The sequence below is a fragment of the Thunnus thynnus genome, chromosome 18 (assembly GCF_963924715.1).
Source record: "Thunnus thynnus chromosome 18, fThuThy2.1, whole genome shotgun sequence".
Lineage (NCBI taxonomy): Eukaryota > Metazoa > Chordata > Actinopteri > Scombriformes > Scombridae > Thunnus > Thunnus thynnus.
Genome location: NC_089534.1, coordinates 7,496,116 through 7,512,858, shown reverse-complemented (window position 1 = coordinate 7,512,858; position 16,743 = coordinate 7,496,116). Strand labels below are relative to the sequence as shown.

General features: G+C 38.3%; 1 protein-coding gene across 6 annotated transcripts in view; it reads left to right on the top strand.

Annotated features, from left to right (window-relative positions):
* The window catches only part of LOC137169799 (unconventional myosin-VI), a 168,539-nt gene that overhangs the window by 91,744 nt on the left and 60,052 nt on the right, over positions 1–16,743 (top strand). For all 6 annotated transcript variants that reach the window (XM_067573161.1, XM_067573162.1, XM_067573163.1 and 3 more), the window contains exons 16-20: positions 3,903–4,030; positions 4,594–4,689; positions 5,064–5,234; positions 13,405–13,443; positions 13,691–13,784. In XM_067573161.1, coding sequence (XP_067429262.1) covers positions 3,903–4,030; positions 4,594–4,689; positions 5,064–5,234; positions 13,405–13,443; positions 13,691–13,784 — 528 coding nt within the window. The remainder of the gene's footprint in view (positions 1–3,902; positions 4,031–4,593; positions 4,690–5,063; positions 5,235–13,404; positions 13,444–13,690; positions 13,785–16,743) is intronic.

The following is a 16,743-nucleotide window of genomic DNA, read 5'->3' as shown; positions in this document are numbered from 1 at the left end:
CTCATTCATTCATACCTTCAGCGCAAAGTGTTGTTAATCAAATATGATTTATTCATTCACTCATTCATGTATTCATTCAGATGTCTTTTCATCAAATTTAATTCATTAATTCACTCATTTCATTCAGTTTTCTTTAGAGTTTTGTACCAAATTCATTCATTTATGAAATCATTCAGTTTTCGTTCAACTCATCTGGCATTATTCATCAAACGTTAATCATTCATTCATTCACTCAGTAAGTAATTCATTCATTGTTTGAGCTTGTAGATAACTGTCCATCTAATACCAACACTTTCATTAACTCATTCATATATTTTTTTTAGTTAATAGAATGTAGAGTATTGTGCATCAAGTTTTATTCACTCAGTAATTTGCTCATTCATTCATTCATTCATTCATTCATTCATTCATTCATTCATCCGCTTTTTACTCAGCTATGCAGCAGCTGTTTGTTTTTAGTCTTTTTCAATGAACCCAGAGTTTAATCCCTGTCTGTGTTCATGCTGTTTCCTGTGACTGAGAGCAAGTGGAGGGCTGGATGAAGAGATGAGGGGATGAAGGGATGAAAGGATGAGGGGATATCTCCTTGGGTTTTTAGCAGAACATCTAGCTGCTGGTTAGAGGTGAATCTGTTGTGTTCAGTGCTTCGGTTTGTTGGAAGGAGTGAGTTTGTGAGTGTATTATCTTGTGTTCATGTCAGCAAACAGACAGACCATTTGTTTTTAAAAGTGCAGGTTATCGTATCACTACAATAAGAACCTCACGGCTGTGGCTCAGGAGGTAGAGCGGGTTGTCTACTAATCGGAAGATCGGCGGTTCGATTCCCGGCTCCTCCAGTCCACATGCCGATGTGTCCTTGGGCAAGACACTTAACCCCCAAATTGCTCCTGATGGCTGTGCCATCAGTGTATGAATGTGTGTGAATGGTTAGCTTCCTCTGATGGGCAGGTTGGGACCCTGTATGGTAGCCCCTGTACCCATTCAGCGTATGATGTGTGTGAATGGGTGAATGTGATTCGTAGTGTAAAAAGCGCTTTGAGTGGTCGGAAGACTAGAAAGGCGCTATACAAGTACAGTCCATTTACCATTTACCATTTTACATCATCGTCTGAGTCGGTGAATCATCTTCCATAACTTTCTCCTTTGCTCTTTTACTGTGACACCTTTTCTGACACTTTCCTCTTAGGTGTGTTGTCAGGTCGCTGTGGCTCTGACCTTTTTACTCCTTGCTAATGTGAAAAAGAACTATCTGACTTCTTTTTAGTCTCTCAGTGTAAGTTTCCAGTTTCTGGCTGGAAAAAAACAGCATAAATATATATATATAACATGAGGTTTTGCTGAAAAAGTATTACAAATAATATATTGTAGTGTAACCAGAGATAAATGAGAGTATAAAGAATCATATGCTCATGAAAGTGACAATGTTCTTTAATTAAAATCTGAGGTCTATATATAAGCATGATAAATTGAAATAGAGGAGCACATTTATAAAGCCGGGGGACCTGAAATAAACTATATTCAAAAATCATTTTCAAAACTTCTTGCAGTGGAACCAGAGATATCCTCCTTTTTAGTCTCTGTATGCTTCTTTCTCTGAAAACCCTTGACTACTACACCAACCATGAAGCAAACACGTGTCTTATGGTACTGTAGTAGCAATAGACACACCATCAGGGTATTTTCACGTCCATAGTAGGATTAATTTTCAAATAAGTGATGTCTTCCAAAAAAAAACTGACGGAAATCTTGACAGTTAGCAGCCATGATTGGTTGTAAAATCCAAAATGCATCATCAGTGTGCGACAGAGGTGAGCTCTGAGAAGCTAAGCTAGGCTAGGCTAGGGTTACTTAGAGTTGTTTGGCTAGCGACGCCCACCTCTTGCCACCACCCACGTTTATAAGGCCGCTTTCAGACGCATAAAATATAAAACATAAGAAACGCAGCGTCCTCCAGCAAAAAAAGTTAAAACTGACTCAGGTTTTGCTAGTTTTGCAAGTCGACACTACGTCGGCCAATAAAATACATTCAACCACACATTCCTGGTAGATGATTTATAACATAAAAGCTGTATTTTTACTCTTTGCCTCACGATCATTGCGATGAAAGCTAAAATAATCTCTGGTCTGCATGCCTCTCACTATATAATCATAAAAGGATTTAAGAGGATTCAATGGAGAATTACTAAAGTAAAAGAGTAGCTGATAATAGCACAGAACAGAGAAGACATATTGTCGTCTGTCAAAACAGGACTAGATTATAACCTTTATTTTAATGGTGACCATATTTTCAACTTATAACCACTTTTACGGTATCGTCTGGAAACATTTCTTGGAAAAAGTGCCCAAAAAGTTAAATACAATGTTGCTCGTTTACAAATGAGGTGCCACTGCAGTCGTCTATAGATGTGAAATAAGAGTCTATCCTACAGAATCAGCTCATCCATATTTGACAAACTTGTATGTTTGATTCAACATTATTAGTCGTAGTAGTTGTTAAAGCAGTTTCAAGTCAAATGTTCTTGTTAAAGGACCATGTCAATAAATCCATCAAACAGCAGCTTTATGCTCATTATGTCCTTAAATGTAGCTTTTGATACCTGAAGCCGAACTTCATCTAAAGCTTACTGACAAGTTTTTGCTTTGAAGGTTTCCCTAAATTATTTTCATAAAGATAAAATCAGATCGTAAAGACCATAGACTGTATAAAAATATGGACGTAGTTACCGTGACTGAAGAGCGGTTTTGAAGCTCAAAGTGAGCCGTTCCAGCCGTCGCCACCTTGGCAGTACGTGACTCTGGGCAAAGAGGCGGGGCCGAATGGCTGAAACAAGCCACCTAGCGGCTGGCGGACCCGTCACTCAAAGCAGCCATGTCCTTCATTTTGCATAACTTTACGGCTTAATAAAATTTAAACAGGTGAGTTATAAAAAAAATTCACCCCCCATACAGTTGTAATGAAAGGGGAAATTAGCTACAGAGACCAAAACCGTTTTTTGTACCAGGCTGTAAACATGTTTATTTCTGCTGTAAATTTGGGCATTTTAACATGGGGGTCTATGGGGATTGACTCGCTTTTGGAGCCTCAAGTGGTCATTCAAGGAACTGCAGTTTTTTTTCACTTCTGCATTGGCTTCATTTTTCAGCCTCGGAGGTTGCCGCTTGGTAAAGACAAAGAATTTTGGAACCGATACTGGATTTTTGGGGTCGATACATACATACATACATACATACATACATACATACATACATAAACACATTTTTTTTGCAATGATCCCTCAAATATCAAACACTTGTGACAAAGATATGTGATGGAGGCAGAATATTTTAGTTTTACAATAAACTTTATTGTCCATAATGACATGAGTGCACTGAAACAGTAAACTTCACTGGAAATTTAATGATTATAAATACCTATAAATAAAAAAACACACAAATAAAATATATATATTAAACTTGAATTAAGAAAAAGGATCAAATATACATGCATTACTGCCCATATAACTTTTAAAAAATATAAAAATATCAATGCATTTAGGACAACATATATGGTAATACCAATATACTGATATATCTTTGATAGATCACCAAAGATGCTGGAGGTCAACTGAAATGACTCCTCCTGACATGATACTGATAAAATAAACTGCTTCTGTCACCTTCCAAGTGTCCTGAAATAATAATTATCACAGTTACGTGACATTATCATCGCTCCCACATCACCTTCTAAAACCGTGATGACCTCCACGCCTCTTCCCATTTGATTAAACTTTTAATTTAGATTTTTATTAGTGTACATCGCCGCTTCTTGATTTAATTGGACGCTCAGTGGCCTCAGATGATCCCAAACAGCTTCATTAATGACACAGAGGAGTAAAGCTTTTCTTTTCATGCTTTCTTTACAGACCTGGTGGAGGCGAAGGTGGTCGGCATCCTGGACATCCTGGACGAAGAAAACCGACTACCTCAACCCAGCGACCAGCACTTTACTGACACCGTTCACAACAAACACAAAGACCACTTCCGCCTGACAGTGAGTGACTCTGAAACACAAGAAAGCACTTGTTCCTTTTAAAGTTCACAGGAGAAGATAGAGACAGATGAAAATTATTAAAATCTGGAAAATATGCATATGGAAATGTTGTGATGCATACCTTATACTCTATTATTTAATAACGCACTATAGTGTAATTATAAGCAGTCAGAGAGGAGAACAACATCCAACTGAAGGAACTAGAAGAAAAAACATGTTTTTGGGTTTGGGGGGACTTTAAAGGTGTTAACTTCTGCTCTGCCCATGTTGTTTTATTTAAAAAGTCTTTATCCATGAATAAAAGCTTCAAAAGGTGGTGTTTGTTTTATAATCTGGGTTGTCTTATATTCAGGCCGATACAATAAGCTCCAGTAAAGACTTTAAGTCAGACTCAGAGTGACGCGGTGTAGCTGACAGTTAAATTACTAAACACTGACTCTTCAGTTCTAGCCGAGAATGATTGATAGGACTTGGAATTAATATTGTTTTTAAATAATAAAATATGCAGGAACTCTGCTGACTCTGTTTTTTATTGTGTGACATGTGATGTGTTTGTGTCTCAGGTTCCCAGGAAGTCTAAGCTGGCTGTCCACAGGAACGTGAGGGATGATGAAGGATTTATTGTCAGACACTTTGCAGGAGCCGTCTGCTACGAGACGGTGCGTTCACACAACACTCCGCTTTCCTCGAGCCATCTCCGAAATGAAAGTCCCATTAAATTATTTATTTCCTTTTCTTTGATCACCGGCCTGACCATGTCTTTTTTAACATGAAAACATGTTTTATTTATGTTATACACTCTGATATTTATTGCTTTAAAATGTTATTCCTCACCTGCGCAGTGAGCAGAGGCAGCAAATCAAAAAAGAATAGCCAACCAAAAAATGAAGATCTGAAAAAAATAATAGGATTTTGAAATTGAAACCGTGCACTGAGGTGAAGCTGAAACAACAAAGCAGCGCAGCAATACATCTCTGGAGTCCTGAAAACATTTGTTTTTAAGTCTGATTTGAAAAATGTCCCCCTCTGTCAGACCAAGTTTGTGGAGAAGAACAACGACGCCCTGCACATGTCTCTGGAGTGTCTGGTCAGCGAGTCCAAGGACCGATTTATCCGCGGACTCTTTGAAAACTCCAACAACAGCAAAGACGTCAAGCAGAAGGCGGGAAAACTCGGCTTCATCAGCGTCGGCAACAAGTTCAAGGTGAGTAGATACGCATCAGGTTGAGTTGTTGGTGAAATTGTGTTGTTTTTGAAGTGTCACTATAAAGGTGGCTTTATACTCAGACATGCGTGTCGGATGGTAGAAAAAACCCATTAAACTTCCTCCAGTTTCTGTAACTTTCCAAAACAGACGACCCTGACATTCACACCCACTCTTCGCGCTGTGTGGAGGTGAGAAAGTAGTCGGGGGTTCAACTTCTATCTCTAGCTCTCATTTTTCATTCATGACACAACTATTTCTGTTACTTATCATGTGAACAGCCGAGTACAACGCTATGATTGCCTTCCAGGAGAGAATGTCTGGAAATATGTGCCGTTATCCCTGTATTTAAACCATATCACGTCCCCCATGTCCCCCCCTCCCCTCTATGTGATGGTCGGCTTTTCACTCCGCCTTCGAGAGAAGCTGTTTGGAACAACTGTAATCACATTTGATTTCCAACATGGTCAGACGTAAGAATCAGTTCTGAGCAACAATAAATCGAGTTGAAGTCGAGTCTTGTCCAAATGGACAGTGAAACATGTTTTTCTTGCTGTAATCATTCCTCCTGTTCATACTGACCATTAGAAGATCCCTTCATAATGCACTTACAATGTAAGTGATGTGGGATAAAATCCACAGTCCTCCTTCTGTGCAAAAGTGTATTTAAAAGTTTATCTGGAGCTAATATGAAGCTTCAGTGTCCAAATGAGTCAAATCAAGTAGATATCTTTCAAAATTACAGTCTTTTTAATGCCAAAATCCCTCTTTTTGTTACTATACTTCCTTGCACTATACACTGTCCGAGGAAACACAAACACTGTAGATGTGGCAGATATCGACTTAAGACTAACTCAGACTGCTGAACCCTCATATAAGCTTCACATAAACTTACGAGGACTATAGATGTTGGCCCCCATCACTTACATTGAAAGCACATTTGAAGGGGATCTTTAAAGAGCCGGTATGAACAGGAGGAATGATTACAGCGAGGAAAAACCTCTTTCACTGTTCATATGGATACCTGATTGTTGTTTTAAGACAGACTTGAACAATTGTGAACCTGTCCTTTAAGCTTCAGTGACTCTTTTTAAAATGCCCAGTTAACATTACTCAAATTGTTAGTTGGGGGTTATTTTTGCAATAATTTTCAATATGCTATATGTAGCATGTTTAATGTAGCATTAGCACAAGATGCTTTAAACCACAGTAAAGTCTAAACCTACAGTATAAAGATAATTTGCTGTAAAGAAGTCATCTCAGCAGGTCTGTGTGTCTCGAACACCCGAGAGAGGTGTTGAAATGTAAATTAAGAGGTTTAACAAAAGGTAGCAGTAGAAAGGAGTAAAAGACTGTGCAGCTGCAAAACAAGTGCAAAAAGGTTTTCCTTGTCTAAGTGACAAAGTTCAAACAAAAGAGAAAAAGAGCAAAAAAATACTCGACTTTGTGTTTGGAGAGAGAAATTGGAAGTTTCTACAATCATGAAACACATTAACGCAGCAGGAAATGTGATCTGTGGAAAGGCTTTTCAGTTGATTGACACCGTGAATACTATTCTTTTAAAAACTCTTGAATCAAAATAGTCAACTGAAATTGTTAGCTGACGACAAGCTGGAATATTATTGATTTTCATTTAATACTTGTTGAATTGGTACAAATTTGTTCTTTATCGTTAATGGTGGATTGAAAGGTGCTGCTGCTCGACTAAGGCCCCGTTACGTGTCTGTTGTGTGGAAAATGTACTTTTGGGTACTAAAATGTTCACTTCTACCTCTGTTTTGTCTAAGAATGCAAGAAAAACAAAACTCAGGACACAAAACCCGCAACCTGCTCTCACCAAAACTGTAGTGAATTCACCAACTCATCAAGGTATCACAGTGAATGTGATAGTTATTTATAGAGGGCTGGAAACACTACATGCTGCACTTTTAACAATATAGATTTGACAGAGTTACAGTCAGAATCAAGCTGTCAGTGCTCAGGTTTACTTCAGTACATTTGATTGACTGACTCATATTGTTTTCACACTTCCAAACTCTTAAATATTGATATCGGCCTTGAAATCCTGTATCTGTTGGCTCAAATTCAATCTCAAAACGCCCCGAAAACACTCTCTCCATCAGTACAGAAGATGCATTTTTTCTCTGTGATACTTCCAGTGTACATTTAGAGGACGGAGAGAGCAGCTTCTTTGTTGTCAGCTGTAAGTTATGGAGGGAAGTTTTTACTCTGTGACTCATCCAGCTCAGCATCTCACCTTGATATGTGCTCTAATGTGTCACCAAACCGAAGGCGAAGTGAGCCAAAAAAACCACAGTGTTTGGCTCCAGTCAATCATGTCTCAGAAAAAAAACCCACATACTGCAGTGTGTGTGTGTATATATATATATATATATATATATATATATATATATATATGAAAACGCATATCCCGAGGGAATGATGGCTGAGTCGGTTATCTGAGTCGGTGTCAGAGAGCAGCGTGATGTTCAGTACAGGTAGAGAGGAAATATTTCATGGGATTCACAAGAACAGCGGTGACTTTGATGTACAAACGCTTTATCCTTTCATGCGTACGTAGCCGCGATTTATATGCACGATGCATCGCTGATCTTTGCCGGAACTGTACGGATGCTGCCCGTCACTGAAGTGTTGGATCCTGCTCCTGGAGCTGCAGAACCAAAAAGGATTCCGCATTCATGAAAACACTGCAGAAAGGGGGCGAGAACATTTTCATATCCTTCCCCCTTTTTATCTGTGAGGTTTGCTTGTACAAGTGTTTCAAGTCGGATTCAACGAATTCTCTTAACTCTGCAAACTTGTGGTAAAATCTCTGGTTTCAGCCTGATAAATGCGAGCTGTTCATGTGGAGGTGAACGTTCCAGAGGTTTGATTGTTAGTAAGGCTGCAACGACTGTTTTCATTATAGATTAATTTGTTGATTAGTTATTTGGTCTATAAAATGACAGAAGATGGTGAAAAATGTTCCTGAAGCCGAAGATGCAGCCTAAAATCTCTTCTTTTGTCCTACAACTGTTCCACAACTCAAAGATATTCCAGATAAACATGCTTAAAACTGATTAAAAAACAATCAAAAAACAGCAAAGTGAGAGTAAAGTCTGTAAAATGTTTTACAAGTGATTCTGCTCTGAGCGGATGAAGCGTCAAACTTTTCTCAAGGTGGATTTAAACTTAGATGCCGAGTAGATTGAGTTCTTATTACCGGTGAGCTCTGTTACCTGTAGTGTTTTCCTAAAGCCTCTTAATCCCTTAGTTTCTCCACCTCCTCTGCCCCGAGTCCCCTCGCTCTATCCGAGCTATGATTAAGGTTCAAAAGGTGCGGAGCAGGATCCAAACAGGCAGACGGGAGCAGAGCTTTGGGCATGGAAAGGCGAGGAGGGAGGCACGGTGGAAATGAATGGTGATAAATCTGAGTCGGTCGGGGTGACGGGAGACGTCGCCTTCTGGCAGGAGCAGCGGTGGGAAATTGCGAGCCGAGGAGGGCGCTTGTAGGTTTTCATTATAACCAGACACCGTATGGCTTTGTCCCAATTCAGAGACGGAATACATTAAAACACGGCGGTCCTGTTCCAAAGACTCATCCAGATACGGCGGATAATTCAACCCTCTTTAACCTGACTTTTGAAAGATAAAACCAGTGCGGTGCATTCTTGAGTTATAATGTCATGAAATATTAGCAATTCATATTTATAAGTGGTTTCTGGTTATTGGTAAATACAGACAAACTGCACAGTTAAATGGAAGTCATGTAATACACCCTGAAGTGTCCTAATGTATGAGAATAGTCATTACATTAATATTTCCACTGGGGTTGGTGATAAATGTTGTTTTTGTGCCCCCTAACTTTTGCAGTTTCACTTTGATTTGCTCAGCTTCAGTTATAACTGTGCTCTCCCAGCAGTAAGCCGTACAAGCTGCTGCAAGCACTTTGAACTTCTTTTTTTTCCACTGAGTTTTGCCTCTCAGGCTTCATACAGTCTGCCTTATCTTATTCATAGAAGTTGTTGGAGCCGTGTGGAGCCTAAAAGGAAGACTGCAGTAAATAGTCAGAGCTGGAAAAGTCCCATGACCTTGTATATACTTTTTTTTTTTTTTTGGGGGGGGGGGGGACTTAACTGCTATAACGAAGAAATGAAATATTCAAGACAGCATTACATCTCACAAATTATAAATGACAACAAATCAAAAAAAGAGATTGTATCCATGTCATTTCCTCTAAAGCTCAGTGAGCATGTCAGAAACCTGGGTGTTATTATTGATGCCAATCTTAACTTCCAGCATCACATGACCACTATTATGACAGCTTTCTACCATTTAAAAAAAACAAAAACAAAACATTTCCAAACTCAGGAGCCTCCTGTTCTAGTCTGACTCTGAAAAACTGGTCCATTCATCTCCAGCAGATTAGATTACTGTAATGTACTTTTTGCAGGACTTCTCAAGGTGACAATAGAAAAGCTCCAGCTCAATCAGAAAGCTAACTGGCTCCCGGTACAGAATCAATCAGAACAATAGAAATGATTTTAAAGTATTGCTGCTTGTTTACAAGGCTCTAAATGGTATGGCTCCTACTCACTGGCTAACCAATCAGATCCCTCAGATCATCAAGCATGCGTCTCTTGAATATACCCAGAATTAAATCTAAATCAGGAGAAGGTGCATTTAGTCACTATGGTGCTGTTTGCTGGAACAAACCGACCAGTGACCTGAGATCTGCTGCAACTGTATCTTCTTTTAAAAGCAGTCGCGTGTGTTTGCCTTTGTGTGCATCTGCTGTAATCCATGTGTGAGTGCTGTAGTAGGAATAGGACAAGGGTTATAAAAACCTGTATTTTATGTATGTCTGTGCATATGGGTTTATTTATGTGGAGTATTTTATACGTGTTTTCTATGTCATTTGTTTAATATTTTCCGTGTTTGAAACTTAAAAACGTTACTGTAAAGCACATTGAACTTACCTGTATATAAGATGTCCTATACAAATCAAATTGACTTTACTTGTCAGCGTCACCTCGAGTACTTCACCTGGTTCACTGTCTCTCCTGTGTGAGCAGCACACACACACACACGGAAGGCTCAGCTCCGCCGCAGTGAACCATAGAGAGCAGAGGAGAGTAGCGTGACCATAAATGACAGCAAAACTCAGCAGAGACTCTCACACTGAGCTAAAATGAAATGAGTGCACATAAATTTGGTAAATAATATAAATAAAGACAGTCTCTACTTCGTTTTGCTGTCAGTTATGGTCGCTGACTTCCTCTTCTCTCCTCTTTGTCAGTGCACGGCGGGGCTGAGCCCTCCGTGTATGAGCGGCACAGCAGGAGAGACAGACAGCGGCGGAGAGTTGGAGACTTGAAGACAGTTAAACTCTTTACGTTTCTCTAAGTGCAATAAAAAAAGTAAAGCAAGACTCCAAGCGACGAAAAATATTGCTGTAAAGAGTGTGATTTGTGTCACAACGTAGTAAACGGTAGAGCAGAGCAGAGTTTTTCTATTGCCACACGATATATATCATCATATCACACAACTCTACTATAAAGGAAACTAAACAGGATTTTAAGAAGGGTTAGTACGTTAGTAATGCAACAGTTTACACAGCATATAGTCTTTTTAGACCAGACTAGAAAGCATCATGACCAGTTTCATCATAATATTGCTATATTGATACAAATGTATATAAACACAGCAAATACCATAAAATATTTTTGTTAGTTTGTATTTAGTTTAACTGAGTAAAGAAAGAAAGTACTGTTGTCACTGTTACCTTACTTTAATATACCTGCCTGGAGCCGGTTTTGACCAGCTGTTTAGTTCACACTTAGCCTTGTTATAAATGTTTCCTAAGAGGAGATTTACACATCACTAAATTAAAACCAGGTGGAACTGTTGCGCAAGCTAGCTAACTGAACCAACTGACAAAGCTAACGTTAGCATGCTAATATCTGAGCCGTTAAGACTGAAGAGTAAAAGATTTGATATGGAATATGGTCGACATATCTGACCTGACACTTTACATTTCACAGAAAAAACACAGTAAACTTCAAATTACTTAACCAATAATGTTAGACCTACATGACCAAATAACAACAGTTAGCTTAGCTGATATTTCCAGCTCTCTGTAAACTGCATGAATGCTACTTATTCTAAAACACACATTTCTTCAGATATACTTCCGTTGACTTCATCCTTCAAAGAAGATGCTGGCATCAGCTGATCTCATTAATAACTTAATGTTTTCTGGTTAAAGTTTTTTCCCAAGAATAACCTGTTTAAGCCTCTGTCTGCTCATTCATTGGACATCATGTTACTGTGGTTAGAACATCACCTGAAGGACACAGATCTAATTATGTAGTCAGATTAGGGAACTTTTATTACGCTGCTGTGTCCACTAAATACATTAGTGGACAAACAAGGACATTAACAGCTAATAGCTGTTAGCAGCCATCCTGCGTCCTCAATACAATCTGTCACTATTTGATCACCATTTGTTTGTCTTCACTTTCCTTCCATTATTTAAACAAATTAGTGTACAGTCATTCACATTTGCATACATTTACATTCACATAATCGAGATGCTCTTCGCGTCCACGGTGACTTAAAGAAAAGTTGGCTACAATGAGCTTGAATAATGCATCACCAACACTGCAAGCCACCAATAATGAGTCCACTTTTGTTGGAATATTGATGATTCAGCAATAATGAAAGCGCTCGAGGAATGAGAAAATATGAGGCAAGCACTCCTTTTCATTAGTTTTTAGTTCTGCCTTCAGTTTAGAATAATTTATGATGTGAAAAGAAATTATAGCGAAAACTTTTCATGGGGAAAAATTAAAAATGCTTATTATTAATGTAATGTACAAAGTCACGGACCCTTATCAGAAACGCCTCCCAACTGGGGCTCAAATTTAAAACAAATGCTTTGAATTAAAAGTTTTTGGCTCGTCGCTACTTGCGTGTCTTTGAACCGCCGTTGAACAAAGATGTTGATAAAGCAAATTTTAAAAGGTTTGGCTTATCAGAGACCCTAGCTGCTGCTGTTCCAAGTGAGTCACAACAAATGTGAAGAATTAATCCTTCTTGACCCATGACAGCCTGCAAAGTAAGAGGATTCTTGCTAATGCATACTAAATTGAAAATCCTTTTTAAATAGAAGCTTATCAAGGACAAGTGCTGGGTTTTTTTTTCCTCATTGGAGGCTCACTTGCCCACCTCAGCAGCATGTTCAGCTGTAAGACTTGACAATCTCAGAATAATTGTTACCACACGTTCCAGACAGTAATAGAATATCCCATTGAATATCTGTATCTGCCAGTGCGAGGAGGACTATAATATTAGCCGCTGTGCTTGGCTTTTGGTACTCAGTGAACTGGCTGCCAGTGAACAAAAGATTTCAACCTTGACTTTAATCATGCATGTGTTTGACTTCCAATCAGATTGCAGGTAGAAAATGCTGCAGTAAGGAGCAAATACTGGTTTATTTGAAACATATGAGATTGTGACCTGTAGCATATTCCACTGGTGTTCACGGTCACAGCAAAAACTCTTATACTGGTCCTGTATACAGCCCCTCAGTTCAGCCTCTGTCTGAAACAGGCAGTTTTAGCTCCTGTCTCTTTAAGACCCCCCTCTGTTCTGATTGGTCAGCTTCAGGAAGCTTCCTCCAGCTCCGGAGGCTACGTAAACAAACTATAGTAGCATGATTTAACTTCTTCTTCTCCTTCTTTACTCCAAATGTCACCATCTCAAATACATCCGTACGTGTTTGAGCCGGATCAGATGCAAAATATGAGAGTGGACAACATGGACAACCCCAGCAAATATTAAAGATTGGAAAGTAAAAAAAAAAAAACAACAACTTTGCAAACAACGTGTTCAGGACAGGCTGAAACCTGGGATTTGTTGTATTTACAGTTTTTACTTTTGAGACAAAACAGGAAATAGGTTGCCTATACAGCACGGTCTTGTAATCCCATGTGGGATGTTTGTTATGACATGGAAATAAAACTAAGGAACTAACTATTAACCAGATTTCAGCCAAAAAATATGCTTCTTTCGCTCAGCCCATTGAGATTTACATAAACTCCAATCTTTATTCCTTTGATCACACAGGCTGTTCAACAAAACGTTTTCCTCCTCTGTTTCTCTGCAGACTCAGCTGAATATTCTTCTGGAAAAGCTCCGCAGTACGGTCAGTATGTTTTTTCTTCTCCCTTAACTCAGTGATGATTTGATGTTACAGGCCCCACAGCTCCAGTAAAGATCAGCCTTGCTGTGATACAGCTCTGTACGTCGAGAATCCACCTATAGATGCCATGAATTTCTGATATGTTTTTGGTTCCTGCTGTTAGTATAATAATTTCTGTTTCTCTTCCTGCCTCTGTACTCTTGTTTCTGTCTCTTTTCTCTCTCCCTGTCTCGCTCTTTCACTCCTCCAGGGCTCCAGTTTCATCCGCTGCATTAAGCCCAACCTGAAGATGGTCAGCCACCAGTTTGAAGGAGCTCAGATTCTCTCCCAACTGCAGTGCTCAGGTCAGTAATATTATCTGTGTGAACGCTGCTTCATTTAATGCTGGACAAGATTTTTTTATGTTTGACCTGAATCCGAAGGTTTCATCTTTCTCAGCTGAGATGGTCCAAGTTTACCTCATAGAGAGTCAAAATCCTGACGTTGTACCTGAAGCTTCTGTAACGTAATCAGAGTATTAGGTAGGTCTTAGTCTTGAAAAGTCTTCAAAAACATTGAATTCAATTCCCTCAAAAAAGAAGCCATATAAGGAAGTAAAAAGTCTTATATTTCCTCTTTCCTGTTATAGCCAATGACATTTATTATATCTTATTTTGTATGTAATTGTGAGCTGTCGGGAGACATATAAACTACAAGTGAGACTGCTGTGACAGTGTGTTAACCATCAGACCTGCAGCAAACAGTCACTACCGCTAGCTACAGTAGCTAGGAAGCTCATCATGTCATAATAGACAAGTGATAATTTTAGGTAAAAATGAGATATACTGTAAATTAGAGCTGCAGCAACTGGTTGATTAATCAATAAGTTGCCAACTGCTTTGATAATTGATATATGATCTATGATAATTAACTGAATATCGTTGGGTCGTGGACACAACAAGACATTGGAGGACGTCACTTTGGGCTTTGGGAAACAATGATTGACATTTTTCAACGTTTTCTGACATTTTATGGACCAAACAACCTTAGAATGAGCCCTTTATATCTACATAGGGAGTGGGTCCTCTTTCATGGAGCCCGCAATGTTACACCGCCATGTTTCTACAGTAGCCCAGAACGGACAAACCAAACCAAATGAAAAACCTTTTGTGTTTTTCATGAGTTTCGTGGCTACCGTAGGTTCCCCTACCAGCTTGGAAATTGAGGGTTATTCAGTTGGTTGCAATCTGCAACCTCACCGCTAGATGCCGCTAAATCTTACACACTGGTCCTTTAAGTTATTTTGTAGCTGTTTAAGTTTAAGATTTATAAAATATCCTCTCACCAGTTTTACATCTTTGAGTGGTAATATGGAAGTGTTTAACCATATTTATAGTATTGAGCTGAGGTCATTGGTGCATGCAGAGGCAGGGAAGGAATCTGTTATTTCACTGGTTTGATGAGGAGGAGCGTTGTTCATAAGTTTAAAAAAGTTCATCAAAAAATTTAACATTTTAAACTTGACAGTTTTCATCTTTTTAAAATCTTTCCGTTTGCTGTTCAACTTCAATGAGCTGTTAATTAAAAACACAAAAACCAGGAGAAACGTTCTGCCGCAGTGTCACGGTGGAAAAAAAAAAAAAAAGACTGAATACAAAATATCAAAAAACCTCTTTAATAAACAGGATGATAAAGAACCAAGGACAAACAGGACTGAACACATCAGTGATTCACCATCTGAAACGTCTTGTTTTTAAAATGTGGCAGCAGGAAAAATATTCTGATAACTAAAGTTCAAGACACTGAGCCAAATAAAAATGCTTGCAGTAATAAAGATAAATGGTTTGAACTTGATAAATACCCTAAGAAATAATGAATGGTGCAACAAACCAGGATAGAATTGCCCTTCAGTAGACTGAGACATCAATAAAATAAAAACTCCTTTAGAATAAACTGTTTGAAAAACAAACACACCAAAAATCACCCTTCAGGCTAGAGTTTCTGTCTGATTATGTTCAAAGGTTTGATTCTGACAAACGTTAGTTGACCTGTGAAAACCACACACACTTTAAAACTTTGCACCTGAGAGATGCAATTTGTGTCAAAATTCGTGCCTCTTAATCTCAACGTTGTAACTGTTGAATTGAATGAATGAATTGACATCATACATAAAAATCAGTTGGACCAACCCTTTACATAGATGTGTGTTTCTGCAATTAAATGTTAAAGATATCATAATCAGAGAAAAAGACATTCCTTATAACTTTGAGATCTTAGAATTATCAAATTTGAACCAACAAATCGTATCACTCAGCTACATCCATGCGTGTGTGAAAACCAAAAGTGTGAAGACCGAAACACAGCATTGTATGAATGATGTCACTAAATGTATTGATCCTCTCTGGCTGATACAGAACAACTACAATCAGCAAAACAATCAGAGTGATCAAATCAATGAAAACAGGATTTTTGTATTTTGTTCATTTGGCATTATTAAAAGATTTTTTGATATTATTAAGGCTCGTAATGTCCCACCAATATGGTTCTTATATCTCAGGAACCCCGACAATCTCCTCTATCCATTCATATATGGAGATGTATAGTGTACTGAAAACTTCTGGACATAAAGATGTATAATTACAAAATTTCAATTGATATTTTTAGGGTTTTTTTCCCCACATAAAAGGTCTCCTACAGCATGTATAGTACTACTCACATGCAAAATGATGGCATCTCTGAATAACCCAACTTGTCCTGAAAAAAATAATACATGTCATGCTTAGGTGACACATGTTGTGACTATGCCATAAACCTATAAATGAAGGAAATTAAAAATGAGCAAAATAGCCTAGAGTTCAAACGTTAATGGATGGCAGCCATGTCTTGGGGAAAAATAACTGAACCATGTTTCAGTCAATGTGCCAATTACAAAATCAAATGTAAATCAAAGGGACTATCTTTGCACGTACTCAGAGTTGAAATAAAAAGGCATTGAGCTGCTGTATATTTGATAATTCACAAAGTTTCAAGTAAAAGAACATTTTATGTTTCTCAGAAATGCTAAAAACATACATGTTGATAAATGATTAATCACTAAATACATTTTACTAAAAAGAAGACTGCTTATGCTTTTTCATATTTTAGTTAAAACCTCCCTTTTCAAATGTGAATGCCTAAAACATCCTAAAATTTATAAATCTACAAATGAAGAATCCCTCATTATTTTTAAACATGACCAGATACCATCTGGTTTCCAGTCAGATCAATCCTATTACCTGTGTTCTGTGTTGCAGAACTAGATTTCTGTCTCACCGTCTTGTTTTG